The following is a 16,329-nucleotide window of genomic DNA, read 5'->3' on the forward strand; positions in this document are numbered from 1 at the left end:
AATAAAGGAAAATATTCTTCGATCCCGATATTCTCTTCTTTGACACCCCTATTAAGAAATAAACGATCTCTTTTTATTGGTGTATATCGTAAATAATGATTGGCTACCATACACACCAGTGTGGCGAGTTCTCCAATCATTGCAAGTGTATTATATATATGTCAAGGCTTTCCTTGTGAAAGTGTAAACGTACTGACGATGCACAACCTCCTGACAAGATATGACTGTCAACTTTCAGATAGAATGACACCAGTGATCGCTGACGTTGTGACGATCGGGACGTCGATCGTGGTAACTTAGTTGGCAATGGGAACATAGTAGTAAAGTGGTAAGTGTTTAGTAAAGTGTTATCCCATGTACTGTGTAGCGAAACTACTGGTTTATAATCTTAGGGAAGGCGCACATTTTCACAAGGCAACAAACTTGCGGGTTTGCAGCTCAAGACTCAAGTGAAAAGGTTGCAGGTTGTAGAAGTGAGTCTGCATAGAATGTTTTCAGTCTCTCTTCGGAAGAAATTTCAGTGTCACAGACAGCGCCGGCGGAGGGTTTGGTACAGAACACCACGGTATGAATTATACGAATACATGTACTGATCGCGATCGCGAATGAAGCTTTGTACATTTAGTATATAAAATTGTTTTTGCAGACACTATGGGTACAAATGCACGGAAGTAATGTGTCTTTAGATGTTGGGACCAAGCCGACAAATATCATACATTTTTTTGACATGAAAGATCATTATAGTGTAAGTTGCAGGTCATGAATTAGATTTTTGGTCATAAAAAAACTAAAAAAAGTCAGGTTCATTCTCCCCATCGGTGACTGACCTATATATTTTATGCCGTGGAAGGCACTGTCTCTCAATGCGCGTGCGCCCATCACCAGACCTCAACGTTGTTGACATGGCAACGATATTGTCAGTAGCCAAGTAGGTCCCATCATTGCTTTGTAAGTGTTCTAAACTTAAATGTTTGATGTATGACAAACAGACAAAAAGCATTTCTACTCAACAATTTTGAAATGTATGTGCACAAGGACTAAGGTTTGGTTAAAATGGACATATTAGTGTAAATTTTCAATGCATCAATACTGTCCAGAGTAAGGTACTTCAATTGCGTGCATTGATCAGACTATGCAACAAATGAATAATCATCATATCGACAGATCAGATAATCAGATAATTAATTAACATATTATAACCAGGAGTCAGACTTAATCATAGCAGTTGAATAAAGGTCAAATGGATGTGTGAGGTTGTTGATAGACCAGAACAGTGCAAATTACAAAAGTCTACACAAGTAGATTTATAATTGGACCATCCCGTGTCCTTCGCATATTCATTGGTTGAGCTGAACCATATGACCGACCACAAATACACAGTAGTGGTTTGTTTACATGCCTGTGAATATGAATAATAGTATTAGCAACACACAGTATCGTAAACATCGTATTTCTAGAGCTAAAATGTAAATTGTGACTAACAATGTACCACAGTCCCTCCATCCACAGAGGGACTGTGCTTGTACAAAGATCATAATCAATCACAAAATAAATGGAGCACTTGTGAGCCAAGCTTGGACACTTTTTTCTGAAAAATTTCCAGTTTTGAAAAATTTGCACAGCTCATGTAACAGGGAATCTAACACATCACTGCTCAGTGAATACTTTTGTGTAATACAAGTAATGGGGCCTCGTGAGCCAAGCTTGGACACTTTTCTGAAAAATTTCCAGTTTTGAAAAATTTGCACAGCTCATGTAACAGGGAATCTAACACATCACTGCTCAGTGAATACTTTTGTGTAATACAAGTAATGGGGCCTCGTCATCTTTTGCGTGGGAAATTTTCAAAAATTTAGTTTATTTTTTATTTTTTGAGGGGGGAGGGGGTTCATTGATAATTTAATGGAAACAACAGACTCCACCCTGACCATTAACATTTATTTATGGGTGCAGGTTAGCGGACGCCGGACGCCAAAGTAAACAGGCTCGGCAAGCCTTGTCAGTTAATTTTTGCCTTTCCTCTTGCCCCTGTCCATAAATAAACATTAATGGTCAGAGCATCACCTTGTATATCTGAAGTGGTGTACCAGATCACAAAACGGTGGATGAGTTACTCTGGTGGTATTCTCAAAAATTCAAATTTAAAATATACTTGCTTTACCAACACCTGCTGATGTTCCTATTGTAACTTTTAGGAACAATCTTATGGTTAATCATGAATTTATTTTCAAACTTGTGAAAAAAATGTTCATTTGATGTGCATTGTAGCCTAAACAATTGTCATGGTAACAGTCATGATTAAACATAAGAAATAATGTTGGATTTTTTCCACTGTCTGGTATTGGTAGCAAAGTATTTCAAAGATTTAAATCAATTATTGATTCTACTGTTTTGAAGCTGGAAAGATCACACTGAGGTCACGTCAAGGAACACACTGAGGTCATGTCAAAGGGCACACTGAGGTCATGTCAAAGATCACACTGAGGTCACGTCAAGAAACACACTGAGGTCACGTCAAGGAACACACTGAGGTCACGTCAAGAAACACACTGAGGTCACGTCAAGGAACACACTGAGGTCATGTCAAAGGGCACACTGAGGTCATGTCAAAGATCATACTGAGGTCATGGCAACAAACACAAGAATGTCGTATCAAGCACACTGAGGTCATATCAAGGAGCAGGCAGAGGTGAATTTATGGTATGTAAGCAACTAATGTGTTTACTGTCCAGGGACAAGTCATTAATTTTTTTTTCACAACAAGAATTACTTTACAGCATTTAGTTATGTAGATGTACCTTCATTTATGCTTGAAAAATTCATGCAGGGCGATTTTTTAAAGTTATTCAAAATGTACTTTTTCTGAAATGCAGTTTTACCTGACTGCTCTAGGTGGAATTAATGTTTAGAGTTTATCATTGTTCTCGTCTTATCATTCTTTTAACATAGTGACATGTAAAACTATAAAAGACGCATTTCCTGTCAAGATTTGAACAAATGGTTGTGAAACAATGTGGAATTTGTAATGTTATTGTTATTGTCATTATTATGTAGATGACAATACAAGGTCAAACAGTCAATTGTGTAGATAACAATTGGGCCATACAGTCAAACATCAGTTGTGTAGATAACAATTGGGCCATACAGTAAAACAATCAGTTGTGTAGATAACAATTGGGCCATACAGTAAAACAATCAGTTGTGTAGATGACAATTGGGCCATACAGTCAAACAATCAGTTGTGTAGATGACAATTGGGCCATACAGTCAAACAATCAGTTGTGTAGATAACAATTGGGCCATACAGTCAAACAATCAGTTGTGTAGATAACAATTGGGCCATACAGTAAAACAATCAGTTGTGTAGATGACAATTGGGCCATACAGTCAAACAATCAGTTGTGTAGATGACAATTGGGCCATACAGTCAAACAATCAGTTGTGTAGATAACAATTGGGCCATACAGTCAAACAATCAGTTGTGTAGATAACAATTGGGCCATACAGTCAAACAATCAGTTGTGTAGATAACAATTGGGCCATACAGTCAAACAATCAGTTGTGTAGATAACAATTGGGCCATACAGTCAAACAATCAGTTGTGTAGATGACAATTGGGCCATACAGTCAAACAGTCAGTAGTGTAGATGACAATTGGGCCATACAGTCAAACAGTCAGTTGTGTAGATGACAATTGGGCCATACAGTCAAACAATCAGTTGTGTAGATAACAATTGGGCCATACAGTCAAACAATCAGTAGTGTAGATGACAATTGGGCCATACAGTCAAACAATCAGTTGTGTAGATGACAATTGGGCCATACAGTCAAACAATCAGTTGTGTAGATGACAATTGGGCCATACAGTCAAACAATCAGTAGTGTAGATGACAATTGGGCCATACAGTCAAACATCAGTAGTGTAGATGACAATTGGGCCATACAGTCAAACAATCAGTAGTGTAGATGACAATTGGGCCATACAGTCAAACAGTCAGTTGTGTAGATAACAATTGGGCCATACAGTCAAACAATCAGTTGTGTAGATGACAATTGGGCCATACAGTCAAACAATCAGTTGTGTAGATGACAATTGGGCCATACAGTCAAACAATCAGTTGTGTAGATGTCAATTGGGCCATACAGTCAAACAATCAGTAGTGTAGATGACAATTGGGCCATACAGTCAAACAATCAGTAGTGTAGATGACAATTGGGCCATACAGTCAAACAATCAGTAGTGTAGATGACAATTGGGCCATACAGTCAAACAGTCAGTTGTGTAGATAACAATTGGGCCATACAGTCAAACAATCAGTTGTGTAGATGACAATTGGGCCATACAGTCAAACAATCAGTTGTGTAGATGACAATTGGGCCATACAGTCAAACAATCAGTTGTGTAGATGACAATTGGGCCATACAGTCAAACAATCAGTAGTGTAGATGACAATTGGGCCATACAGTCAAACAATCAGTAGTGTAGATGACAATTGGGCCATACAGTCAAACAATCAGTAGTGTAGATGACAATTGGGCCATACAGTCAAACAATCAGTTGTGTAGATGACAATTGGGCCATACAGTCAAACAATCAGTTGTGTAGATGACAATTGGGCCATACAGTCAAACAATCAGTTGTGTAGATAACAATTGGGCCATACAGTCAAACAATCAGTAGTGTAGATGACAATTGGGCCATACAGTCAAACAATCAGTTGTGTAGATAACAATTGGGCCATACAGTCAAACAATCAGTTGTGTAGATGACAATTGGGCCATACAGTCAAACAATCAGTAGTGTAGATAACAATTGGGCCATACAGTCAAACAATCAGTAGTGTAGATGACAATTGGGCCATACAGTCAAACAATCAGTTGTGTAGATGACAATTGGGCCATACAGTCAAACAATCAGTAGTGTAGATAACAATTGGGCCATACAGTCAAACAATCAGTAGTGTAGATGACAATTGGGCCATACAGTCAAACAATCAGTTGTGTAGATGACAATTGGGCCATACAGTCAAACAATCAGTTGTGTAGATGACAATTGGGCCATACAGTCAAACAATCAGTTGTACAGTCAAACAATCAGTTGTGTAGATGACAATTGGGCCATACAGTCAAACAATCAGTTGTGTAGATGACAATTGGGCCATACAGTCAAACAATCAGTTGTATAGATGACAATTGGGCCATACAGTCAAACAATCAGTGTATAGATGACAATTGGGCCATACAGTCAAACAATCAGTTGTGTAGATGACAATTGGGCCATACAGTCAAACAATCAGTTGTGTTGATAACAATTGGGCCATACAGTCAAACAATCAGTTGTGTTGATAACAATTGGGCCATACAGTCAAACAATCAGTTGTGTAGATAACAATTGGGCCATACAGTCAAACAATCAGTTGTGTAGATTACAATTGGGCCATACAAGGTCAAACAGTCAATTGTGTAGATAACAATTGGGCCATACAGTCAAACAATCAAAACTTCAAAACCATTCTACATGCTCTGTATTTATTTCCAGGGACATTTTTGACAAAAGGAAATGTTTTGACTGTTGTTATGTCCTGAATGAAAAGATAGGCAGACTTTAGAGAGATAAACAGGTTGTTTTTGTCGTTCTTAAAATCACAGCGTCTATGAAATCAAATCAGTAAAGTTGTCAATATTGACCACTGCAAACCAATCTGTTAGGATCTATCATAAACAAACTCTGTGTAGGAATAACATGTTTTGTGCCAGTGGCAATGCCCATGATGTACAAGATTCTTCACAAATAAAATGCTTTTCATCAATGAACAACAAATGAACATATTTGCCTCACTGTCATGTACTTTGAAAATAGTTGAGTTTCAGTCAAATTACTATGTCAGGGCCCATGTCATTATCAACATGTTATTATTTGTTCTTATGCGGTGTGTGATCCTATGTGGTGTCAGTCAATGTACAAGGCCTGTAATAACACAAAAATAAAAATTTCAGAGTGACCATTAAATGTTTGTTCTGTAAAAAGAATAATAGAGTTAAAATTTAAAAGTTTCTTTCTGAGTTGAATACTGGATAAGTGAAATACTGTGTTTGTGAAGATAATCAATACTGCCAAACAGTTAACCCTTAGAGTGCCAAAGTCAATTTTTGTCGCCCTTATGAAAATATACCTCAGTCAATTTTTTGTCAGATTTTTGCCAAAATTTTGATAAAAACTGTGGCCAATAAAATGTGTTCATTTGATCCAAAATTATCAAAAATTACAGAAAAGTTCATAAAAATTGGTAAAATGTTGCACTAAAATTTTGGTGGGAAAAAATACAGCACTCAAAGGGTTAATACTACACTTTCCTTCGTTGATTTACTGTCAATCTATAACATGGAAAAATTATATTTTCTATCAGGGCAAGTAGATGAAGAATTACCAGCTTGAAGTGTGAAGGTACAGTATATGTGTGGAAACAAGGTTACAGTCAACCTGTGAAGTGACGGTAGGAAGGAAGGCTACCACTGGCCGTGAATACACAACCTTTCTGCAGCAGGGATGTTTGAAGGATACAGCTTGTCTGAAGTAGTGAAGTGGAAGGATACAGCTTGTCTGAAGTAGTGAAGTGGAAGGATACAGCTACATGTAGTCTGAAGTAGTGAAGTGGCTCTCAAGATTCAAGAATATTGTTGATTTCAAGCAGTGACATATCTACTAGAATGATACAGACAAGGTCTCTATCGGACTGATAAAACCACTTTGCTGCAGGGAAATGTGTGTCTGTATTTGGATTCAAGAATGTGGCAAGTCCACTGAAAGAGTCTAATTTTAGACAAATTTGGGCCTTACTGGAATTACCAATGGTGTTCACGGTAAACTGATTAAAGAAATAAAACAATACTGGATATGGGCAATAAATTTTCTCAGGTTGGCAAACGCCGTAAAACAGTGGTGACAGACTCTAGTCATCAAAGCAATATTTTGATGTTGCTGAACCAAATGAGAGACAAAGAATGCTTAACAGATTTGACAATTGTTGCTGGTAACACAGAGGTCAAATGTCATAAAATTGTGTTGATGGCAGCAAGTTGTACAAGTCATACCAACAAACCAAGCAAGACAGCATGGATGGAAACTAATCAGATAAATCTCACTGATGTCAAACCTAAAGTATTAAAGCAAGTCATTGATTTCATTTACACATCCAATATTGTCATCAATGAAAGTGACATTCAAGATTTAAAATGCATTGCAAAGAAATTTCATCTTTCAGCGTTAGAGAAAGCATGTGATCATTTCCATGTACAACAAACTGGCGATAGAAAATCAGAGACAATGAATTCGTCAAGGGTAAATCCTCGATACCAGCATTTCTTTGATGTCAATAACACCAAAGCAATTCTATCCGAGTTAAATGAGATGAGAAAACTGAAAATTCTGATTGATGCTGAGATTCAAGTTGAAGGTCAACAGTTTGCTTGTCACCGTGCTGTGCTTGCAAGCTGTAGTGATTATTTTAAAGCAATGTTTACAAATGAAATGAATGAAAAACACTGTCACCATATTACGCTGAATCAAATCTCAGCTGACATCTTTGAGAGTTTGATAGAATTCATATACACAGCACAGCTTGTACTTTTGCCTGATGACATGCAGGACATGCTTACAACTGTCAATTACTTTCAAATCCATTTAGAAAAGTTAGCAGAAACCTGTACCAGTTCTTTGTTGGGAAAACTGTCGCCTTCAACTTGTTTGCAGGCTTTAAACATGTCAGTTGCCTTATTGAGCCCGTCACTTGATCAAGCAGCCATTCAACTCGCTGTGACTAACTTCTCAAAAGTTTACATGACGAAGCAATTTTTGGAATTATCCAAAGATCATCTAATTAAAATAATTAGTGATGATAATCTGAATATTAATGAAGAAGACACAGTACTCCATGCTGCTGTCAAGTGGATCAATTATGATAAAAAGATGAGAGTTGCTCTAATCAATGATGTTATGAAATGTGTCAGATTTCCGTTTGTCAACAAAAACTATCTCCATGAAATGATACTAAGTGAGTCACACATAATGACATCACCAATAGTCAGGAAGTGTATAGAGGAATCAAACAAGCCACCATTAGAATCAGATAGCCAAGATAATACACAGCGTTACAGGGCACGTGATAAACTCACAAAGGAAGTCATCGTAATGATAGGAAGTGAGAGTCTTTGTGGCCCAAGTTTGTCAGTTGAAACTTACTCAGTAAGTACAGGCAGCTGGAATTCATTACCATGTTTAGTTACTGGTATTGTACCAGTGACTGTAGTCACATTGGATAATGATATCTATGTGATGGGTTACTGCAGTGATGTTGGACTTCCTGAAGTTACCAGTCAGTTGTGGAAGTATTCTTCCGTTACTAATTCATGGTCACAAAAACCATCCATGAAAGTCAAACGTTGGAACTATGCTGCCTGTGTTTTATCAGGAATGATTTACTGCATTGGAGGACTCAGTGTCGGAAAGTATTCCATGGATGAGGTGGAAGTTTATGATCCAATCACTGATTCCTGGAAAAATGGAGAGCCCTTGTTAGACAGTTTAGGAAGCCCTGTAGCAGTATCCTATGAGGAAAGAAGTAGATTGTTTGTGTTCAATGGTGATATGAGTGTTGATACATTGCAATTCTATTTACCAAGTCATAATCAATGGTATCTTTTATCAAAATATCATCCACCAGCAAACCTTGGCCATTTTAAAGTTGCATTTCTGATTAATCAAGAAATACACTGCCTTGGTCTGACTGATGGCATGTTGGAACCAAATCTGTGGATTTTAGATGTATCTACAATGTTATGGAAACATTCAATGCAGATACCCTTTACATTCAATAGAAATGTTGATATTGTCAGTGCTAGTAGTTTGAATGGTAAACTCTATGTGATAATGAAAGAGTATGTCTATGATTTGGAAGGAGTTGATGTCAAGGGTATGATGCTGGATGTGTATGACATTCACACAAAACGATGGCGTACACTTCAGGCATTGCATCCAGGTTGCTGTAAGCGATATTGCAAACTAGCAACATTCAAACAATTTAAACATTGTGATAAACTCTACAGTGATGCTTACATGTAATTGTTATAGACTCTACAGTGATGCTTACATGTAATTGTTATAGACTCTACAGTGATGCTTACATGTAATTGTTATAGACTCTACAGTGATGCTTACATGTTATAGACTCTACAGTGATGCTTACATGTAATTGTTATAGACTCTACAGTGATGCTTACATGTAATTGTTATAGACTCTACAGTGATGCTTACATGTAATTGCTATAGACTACAGTGATGCTTACATGTAATTGCTATAGACTACAGTGATGCTTACATGTAATTGTTATAGACTCTACAGTGATGCTTACATGTAATTGTTATAGACTCTACAGTGATGCTTACATGTAATTGTTATAGACTACAGTGATGCTTACATGTTATAGACTCTACAGTGATGCTTACATGTAATTGTTATAGACTCTACAGTGATGCTTACGTGTAATTGTTATAGACTCTACAGTGATGCTTACATGTAATTGTTATAGACTACAGTGATGCTTACATGTTATAGACTCTACAGTGATGCTTACATGTAATTGTTGTATAGACTCTACAGTGAGTCTTACATGTAATTGTTATAAACTACAGTGTTACTTACATGTCATTGCTATAGACTCGACAGTGATGCTTATAAGTTATATCGAATAGAATCTACACAATGGCATTGCCATTAAGGTAGTAAGCACCTTGAAAGTGAAAGACTTAAACTTTTGCTCAAACCTTCCTCAAGGAAATCAATTTCAACCATTCTCTTTCAAAACCAAGATTAAAAATCATAGGTCACTGTGCAAATTTTGGTACTAGAGAAACTAATTACCCAAGATTTACTGATATTTGAAATTCAAAATGTCAGCCAGCCCTGTATTCAGAAAACAAATTGTTGATTTAAAAAAAAAAGTAAGACTCACAGTGAAAGTTTTGTTTACTCCATCGGCTTCAAAATGACTCCAAAAGAGGTAGATCAGAAAGAATTGGAACAGTTTTAGTGTCCAAAAATCTGTCCCCAAGGCGCATATTACCTGAAGTGCTGTCAAATTCTGTGTATCGAACTTTCTGTTCAAAAATGTTGCTGCTTGTCTCAGTGTGTACTTGTTGAATGATCTTCAAAGACCACTGGTCTGTTTTTGCTGAAGATTTTACCGTAATTTATATTAGAGATCAGAGCAAAACAGAATTACGAAGAATAGTGCACAAAATTGTATGGTATACTTAAAAGTACAGAAATGAGAAGTAGGTCTCCACTTTAATATTATTAGAATTTGAAACAAAAGTTCAGTGTACAGATGATTCTACAGAGTCATAATGAACTCTGTTGTATGGCAGTTCTTACCTTGGACAGTTTCACCTCAGGGTTTTCTTAAGTCTATTGAAATGCTTAGAAGAAGATAAATCTGTGACCAGTTCCATTATTGTTAGTTCCATCATATCTTCACATCTGGGTACTATTGCCCTAGCTGTATGCAAAGTAGGTAACTATTGCCTGAGCTGTATGCAAAGTAGGTAACTATTGCCTGAGCTGTATGCAAAGTAGGTAACTATTGCCTGAGCTGTATGCAAAGTAGGTAACTATTGCCTGAGCTGTATGCAAAGTAGGTAACTATTGCCTTAGCTGTATGCAAAGTAGGTAACTATTGCCTGAGCTGTATGCAAGTAGGTAACTATTGCCTCAGCTGTGTGCAAAGTAGCTTTGAAACATAAATTGCTAATCATTGGGAGTGTCCATTATACAACACAGATGTCCAGATTTTGGATTGTAATACATTCACATAAAAATACATCTAGGATTACAATTATGACTTGTTACTGTTCTTATACAGTTCATAGTGGTAGTAAATATCTTAGTGACTACTGTTATTTGAAAAAAGTGAAAATATTTGAAAACTGAAAGAGCTGTGCAGTTTTGCCCAAATTACCTTGTGCTACACAATGTGTTACCTCTCCTGATAAGGATTACAAAACTGGAGTCATCTCATGAAAGCTTTTTAAATTTTACCAGATGTTAAAGGAACTTTATGGTCTTTGTTCTTTAAAATTGATTTGTTTTTAATGAAAACTTATTGTAGTGTTGCCCTCAATGATGCTTTATGTGCAAGTCTTGATTCTGTCCATAGTTGTAATTATTAATGCTTATATTCCGGAATAAAAAATGACGTGATGTGTTCTACAGAATCAGTACATCCAAGTGATCACCTGATGGCGGTACAAACAAATCCATTTGTACAAGCGCATACATTTCTATTCACGTTTGCGCACATGGGTTTGTTTGTACCATGGTCCATTTGAATTCCTTCCACATGGATCATGTGTACATGGACTGTTTAGACTTTCAATATTTGTTCCTAAAACATGATTTAACCTAAACCAATGTTAATTTAACGTTAGTATAAGGAATTGTACTCTGGTGTCTACTTCCGTATACTGTGCCATTCCAGTGTACCCATCCATGTCAGTAATTTTAACAATAGTAATTTCATGTAGCCACCTTACACCCGTTTTGTTGCACTTTTTTAGTCCCCACGGACACCGTCCGGGGGGACTTATAGGTTTGGTCATGTCCGTGCGTGCGTGCGTCCGTCCGTCCGTCCGTGCGTCCGTCCGTTCACGCAGATATCTCAGAGATGCAGGGAGTGATTTCATTCAAACTTGGTACAAGGATTACTTCATATGTCATACAGATGCACGTCGATTTGTTTTGTGATGCGATCCAATATGGCCGCCAGGCGGCCATTTTATTACGATTTTTTCATGTACAGAGCCATAACTCAGACATGTTTCAACTGATTTTATTCAAAGTTGGTACAAGGACATTGACCAATGTCATAGATATGCATGTCGATTTGTTTTGTAATATGATCCAATATGGCCGCCAGGCGGCCATTTTATTACAATTTTTTCATGTACAGAGCCATAACTCAGACATGTTTCAACCGATTTTATTCAAAGTTGGTACAAGGACATTGACCAATGTCATAGATATGCATGTCAATTTGTTTTGTGATAGGAGCCAATATGGCCGCCAGTCGGCCATTTTATTACAATTTTTTCATGTACAGAGCCATAACTCAGACATGTTTCAACCAATTTTATTCAAAGTTGGTACAAGGACATTGACCAATGTCATAGATATGCACGTCGATTTGTTTTGTGATACGATCCAATATGGCTGCCAGGCGGCCATTTTATTACAATTTTTTCATGTACAGAGCCATAACTCAGACATGTTTCAATCGATTTTATTCAAAGTTGGTACAAGGACATTGACCAATGTCATACATATGTATGTCGATTTGTTTTGTGATATGATCCAAAATGGCCGCTAGGCAGCCATTTTATTACGATGCTTTCATGTACAGAGCCATAATACTCACACATGTATTAAGCTAATTTATTCAAAGTTGGTACAAGGAGATTGACTAATGTCATACATATGCATGTCAATTTGTTATGTGATACGATCCAATATGGCTGCCATTCGGCCATTTTGTTACGATTTTTTCATGTACAGAACCATTATACTCAGCATATCTCAACCGATTTATTCAAAGTTGGTACAAGGACATTAACCTATGTCATACATATGTAGGTCAATTTGTTTTATGATATGATCCAATATGGCTGCATGGCAGCCATTTCATTACAATTATTTCATGTCCTTAGCCAAAATTTGAGCACGTCTCAACTGATTTTATTCACCATTTTATGCAAACTTTGTACAAGGACATTGACTTATGTCATGCATATGCACATTGATTTGTTTTGTGATACAATCCAATATGGCCGCCTTGTGGCCATTTTTTTCCCGATTTTTTCATGTCCGGAACCATAACTCAGACATGTATCAAGTGAATTTATTCAAAGTTGGTACAAGGACATTGATTTATTTATCTGTATGTATGTGGATTGGTTTCACGAGATGGTCCAATATGGCCACATGGTAGCAATTTTGTTATGGTTGTTTCATGTCGAGAGCCATAACTCTGGCAAGTCTCAACTGATCTTATCCAAAGTTGGTACATGAACATTGATATACTTGTTGATTTTTTAAACAGTAAGATCAAATATCGCTGCATGGTGGTGATTTTGTTACAGTTTTCTAATGTACAGAGCCGTAACTCAGACATATTTCCACCAGTATCATTCAAAGTTGGTACAAGGACATCGACCTATTTCATACATATGCTCGTCAATTTGTTTCACGTCATGTAGCAGTAACATGTCAATTATTGAAGTTTCGTAAGTAGGCTAATATGTCAAGAAATACTACATCAAATTCATGAAACTTTGTGCAGATGTTAAGCTCACATTGCTTTAACATTGAAAAAGACATTTATCAGTGTCATTTTAATTAATTTGTAATTGCATAAGTAATGGACTTACCTAATTAGAGTGATATAGCCACAAATTAATACAACGTCAAATTTGATGAAACTTGATACAGATGTTGATCTCATAGTTTTGTAAATACTGCATCAAACTTTATGAAATATGGTACCAGTGATAATCTGTTAAGTGTTAGGATTGTATGCAAAAATGTTTTGCAACATCCTGTTGATTAATTCCTAGTTGACTCATTTTATGAACTTTAGGATGGTGCCTACATTGGTTTTATGTTTTCATCACCATGGATCTCATTCTTGGCCATTGAGCGCCATCTCTATCAAAGTATTTTTATCACAAACCTAATTAATGAAGAGGACTCTATCCTCTCTGAGGACATGTAATCAATGTACCCATTAACAAGTGGGGACTGTGTCATCAACGATGACTTGTTATATCTGAATGGCCATTATTACTCAAGTTTGCCTGATCCAATTTTTTTCTCAGTTTTCAATATCATGATTTGGTGACTAGAATTCATTTGTGAGAAGTTTTATTTTTGTCAACTCTTTGAAGTATTTCCATATTGTTGATTTTGACTTCATATCAGAATTCAATTTATAATTGCAATGATAAACAAAATTTTAGATAGCAATAACTCAAGAAGGTTTACTCCCTTGTCATATTGTTTATCGAAATTCATGTAAACACAAACTCAAAATACATGTATGCTCAGATATTTTATTAGTTTTTGACAGTATGTAAAATGTACACAAGTTGTTTCATGTAAATACTAAAACTTAATATAAGAACTGTTATATGCTCAGTAGATATTTTATGAGAGTTTTTGTTCATACCAACAATGTATAATGACCACAAGTTACTTGGTGATGCGTATTAGCTCCCATTTGCCATACATATATTGCAACTGGGAGGTTATATGATGTAAAAATATCTGTATGTAATATGTCTGTTCTGTATGTAGATATGGGTGTATGGGTATATGGATGTCTGGCCGTCCATATCAAAAACTTGCGTACCACTGCTCTGAAGTAAGCAGTGGCAAATACTCAGTTGTGTGAGGGCGTTTTTGTCCACACCAGGCAAAAAATAAGGCTCCGACAGAGCGGTAAACAGTCCCCAAATGGCCGAATCTTCCTGTTTTTTTCTCTCGCAATTCAAAAAAGCGAATTTCTGAATATGTCAAGTTTATATTCAAGCATACATTTGACCTTTTTCTGACATAAAACCCCTGAGTAGGTCAATACTTGGACCAAAGGCCTCCACTGGTAGGTAAGCTTTAATGCAATGTCAAAAACGTAGAGTGTTGCCTTTTACAAGACATTTAGCTACAAAACAATCGGCCATGTTGCCCTGATTAATGGGGACCAAAAAGGGCAAAGAATTGAATGCTGAAAGTTCCTTTACTCAAGTGTACTTGTAGGGTCAATGACACTAAGTCAATGTCAATGCAAAGTGTAGAAAATTGTCTGTTTTGCTAGTCTTTTTTTTGCCCTGTCTGAACTTATTTCATGTCTTTGTCAGTTTTTCGCTGCATTAAAGCTTATGTACCTGTAGAGGCTTTCCATCCAAAAATTGATCAGCTAGGTGATCGATGTTGGAAAAAAGTCAATTATATGCTCAAATATGAGCTAAATCTGCAAAGCAGGTTTCTTTATTGGAATTTCATGAGACAAAAATTTAGCCATTTAGGGACTTTTTGTCAGCTCCAGGGGGGACTTTTTATCACAACTGGAAGTTGTGATATAGGGTTAGCTTTAACCGTGTGTCCATTTTCTGTAAACGACAAAAGTCAAAAACCGCTGAACAGACTGCATTGATATTTGGTACAGATATTCAGAATGGTTCCAAGGTTCTGATTCTGAAAAATGGAGCCAAACGGAGCAGCGGTTAGATAGTTTGGGAAATTTCTAACCCCCCCTTTTAACTAATTGATTTTAGGGGTCTTTCATATATTAGTTTTGGAATGTACACCAATCCTGCATTGTGGACTATTTAATGAGTTGTGGAACAGAAATGAGGTTTTGATGAATGTTAGAAATATGCAGGATGGCTGATACAAAGTATCAGAGATTTTCATGCACTTTTGGTAATAAAATTGATAAAAAACAACATATTTAATGTTTTAGATTTCTCACATTTGTTATGACCCTTAACATTACAGACTTGATGACATAACTAGCTGCTGGACCTGTTTACTGGCGCATTGATTTAAAGACAAAGATCGTTTTATTTTGTGATGAGGACGTGTGATTTCGTAAAACATAGTCTATTAGCCTGGAAATGTGATTTTTGCAAATATTGTTTACCCCACTGACAACAGTGTGGTTTAAAAATGGCTGGAATTCGCTACTTTGGGACTTTGTTTTGTGTTTGCATTTGGATCAAAAACTGTATTGCGTGATCAATCCGTTCAGTGAGAGAACGAAGGACTCTTACAACAGCACACAAATTAACCGCAGACCAACCTTGATAAGCCCCTATCACTTTCCCTCCAATCTTCCAATATCCCTTGGAAAACTCCGAGGTACTTTGGTCAGAAAAGATACACTGTGCCTGCTGTGGTATATCTCCATTCCATCTCCCCATGCAAGCTTCTCCATGGATCACCATTTCGTGCCAGTTTACAACTATGTGTGTTTGATATCACTGTATTCAATGAAACTCATGGCACACTTGTTATATTTTACAAATGATGGGACACTGGAGGTCCCGAGACAGTTTGTATGTGTGTATGTATGTCCGTCAACATCAAAAACATGCAAACCGCTGCACGTTTCAGCTTGGTATTTGGTATGTGGATGCATCCTGGGCTATAGATGGGTTTTATTCAAATGAAGTCTGCATTGCCAAAAGTATGCAAATGAGCTTACCAAATGTGAAAATGGTCA

At 36.8% G+C, this 16,329-nt stretch overlaps 1 protein-coding gene across 2 annotated transcripts; it reads left to right on the plus strand.

The window, feature by feature from the left end:
• Window positions 1-144: 144 nt before the first annotated feature.
• LOC139142614 (kelch-like protein 12) lies at window positions 145-14,248 on the plus strand. 2 transcript variants are annotated; one of them, XM_070712631.1, is made up of 3 exons: window positions 145-328; window positions 2,398-3,067; window positions 5,447-14,248. In XM_070712631.1, the coding sequence occupies exon 3, from the start codon at window positions 6,896-6,898 to the stop codon at window positions 9,116-9,118; it is 2,223 nt and encodes a 740-aa protein (XP_070568732.1). In that variant the 5' UTR covers window positions 145-328; window positions 2,398-3,067; window positions 5,447-6,895; the 3' UTR covers window positions 9,119-14,248. The 2 variants fall into 2 exon arrangements, with proteins under 2 accessions (XP_070568732.1, XP_070568723.1); XM_070712622.1 differs by having other exon boundaries at window positions 2,398-2,700; window positions 6,408-14,248.
• Window positions 14,249-16,329: the final 2,081 nt, after the last annotated feature.

This window comes from Ptychodera flava, chromosome 1 (genome assembly GCF_041260155.1).
Source record: "Ptychodera flava strain L36383 chromosome 1, AS_Pfla_20210202, whole genome shotgun sequence".
Taxonomy (NCBI): domain Eukaryota; kingdom Metazoa; phylum Hemichordata; class Enteropneusta; family Ptychoderidae; genus Ptychodera; species Ptychodera flava.

Bases quoted from the DNA above. Each gene is read 5' to 3' on its own strand.
- LOC139142614 (XM_070712631.1), top strand. From the start codon at position 6,896: ATGGGCAATAAATTTTCTCAGGTTGGCAAACGCCGTAAAACAGTGGTG.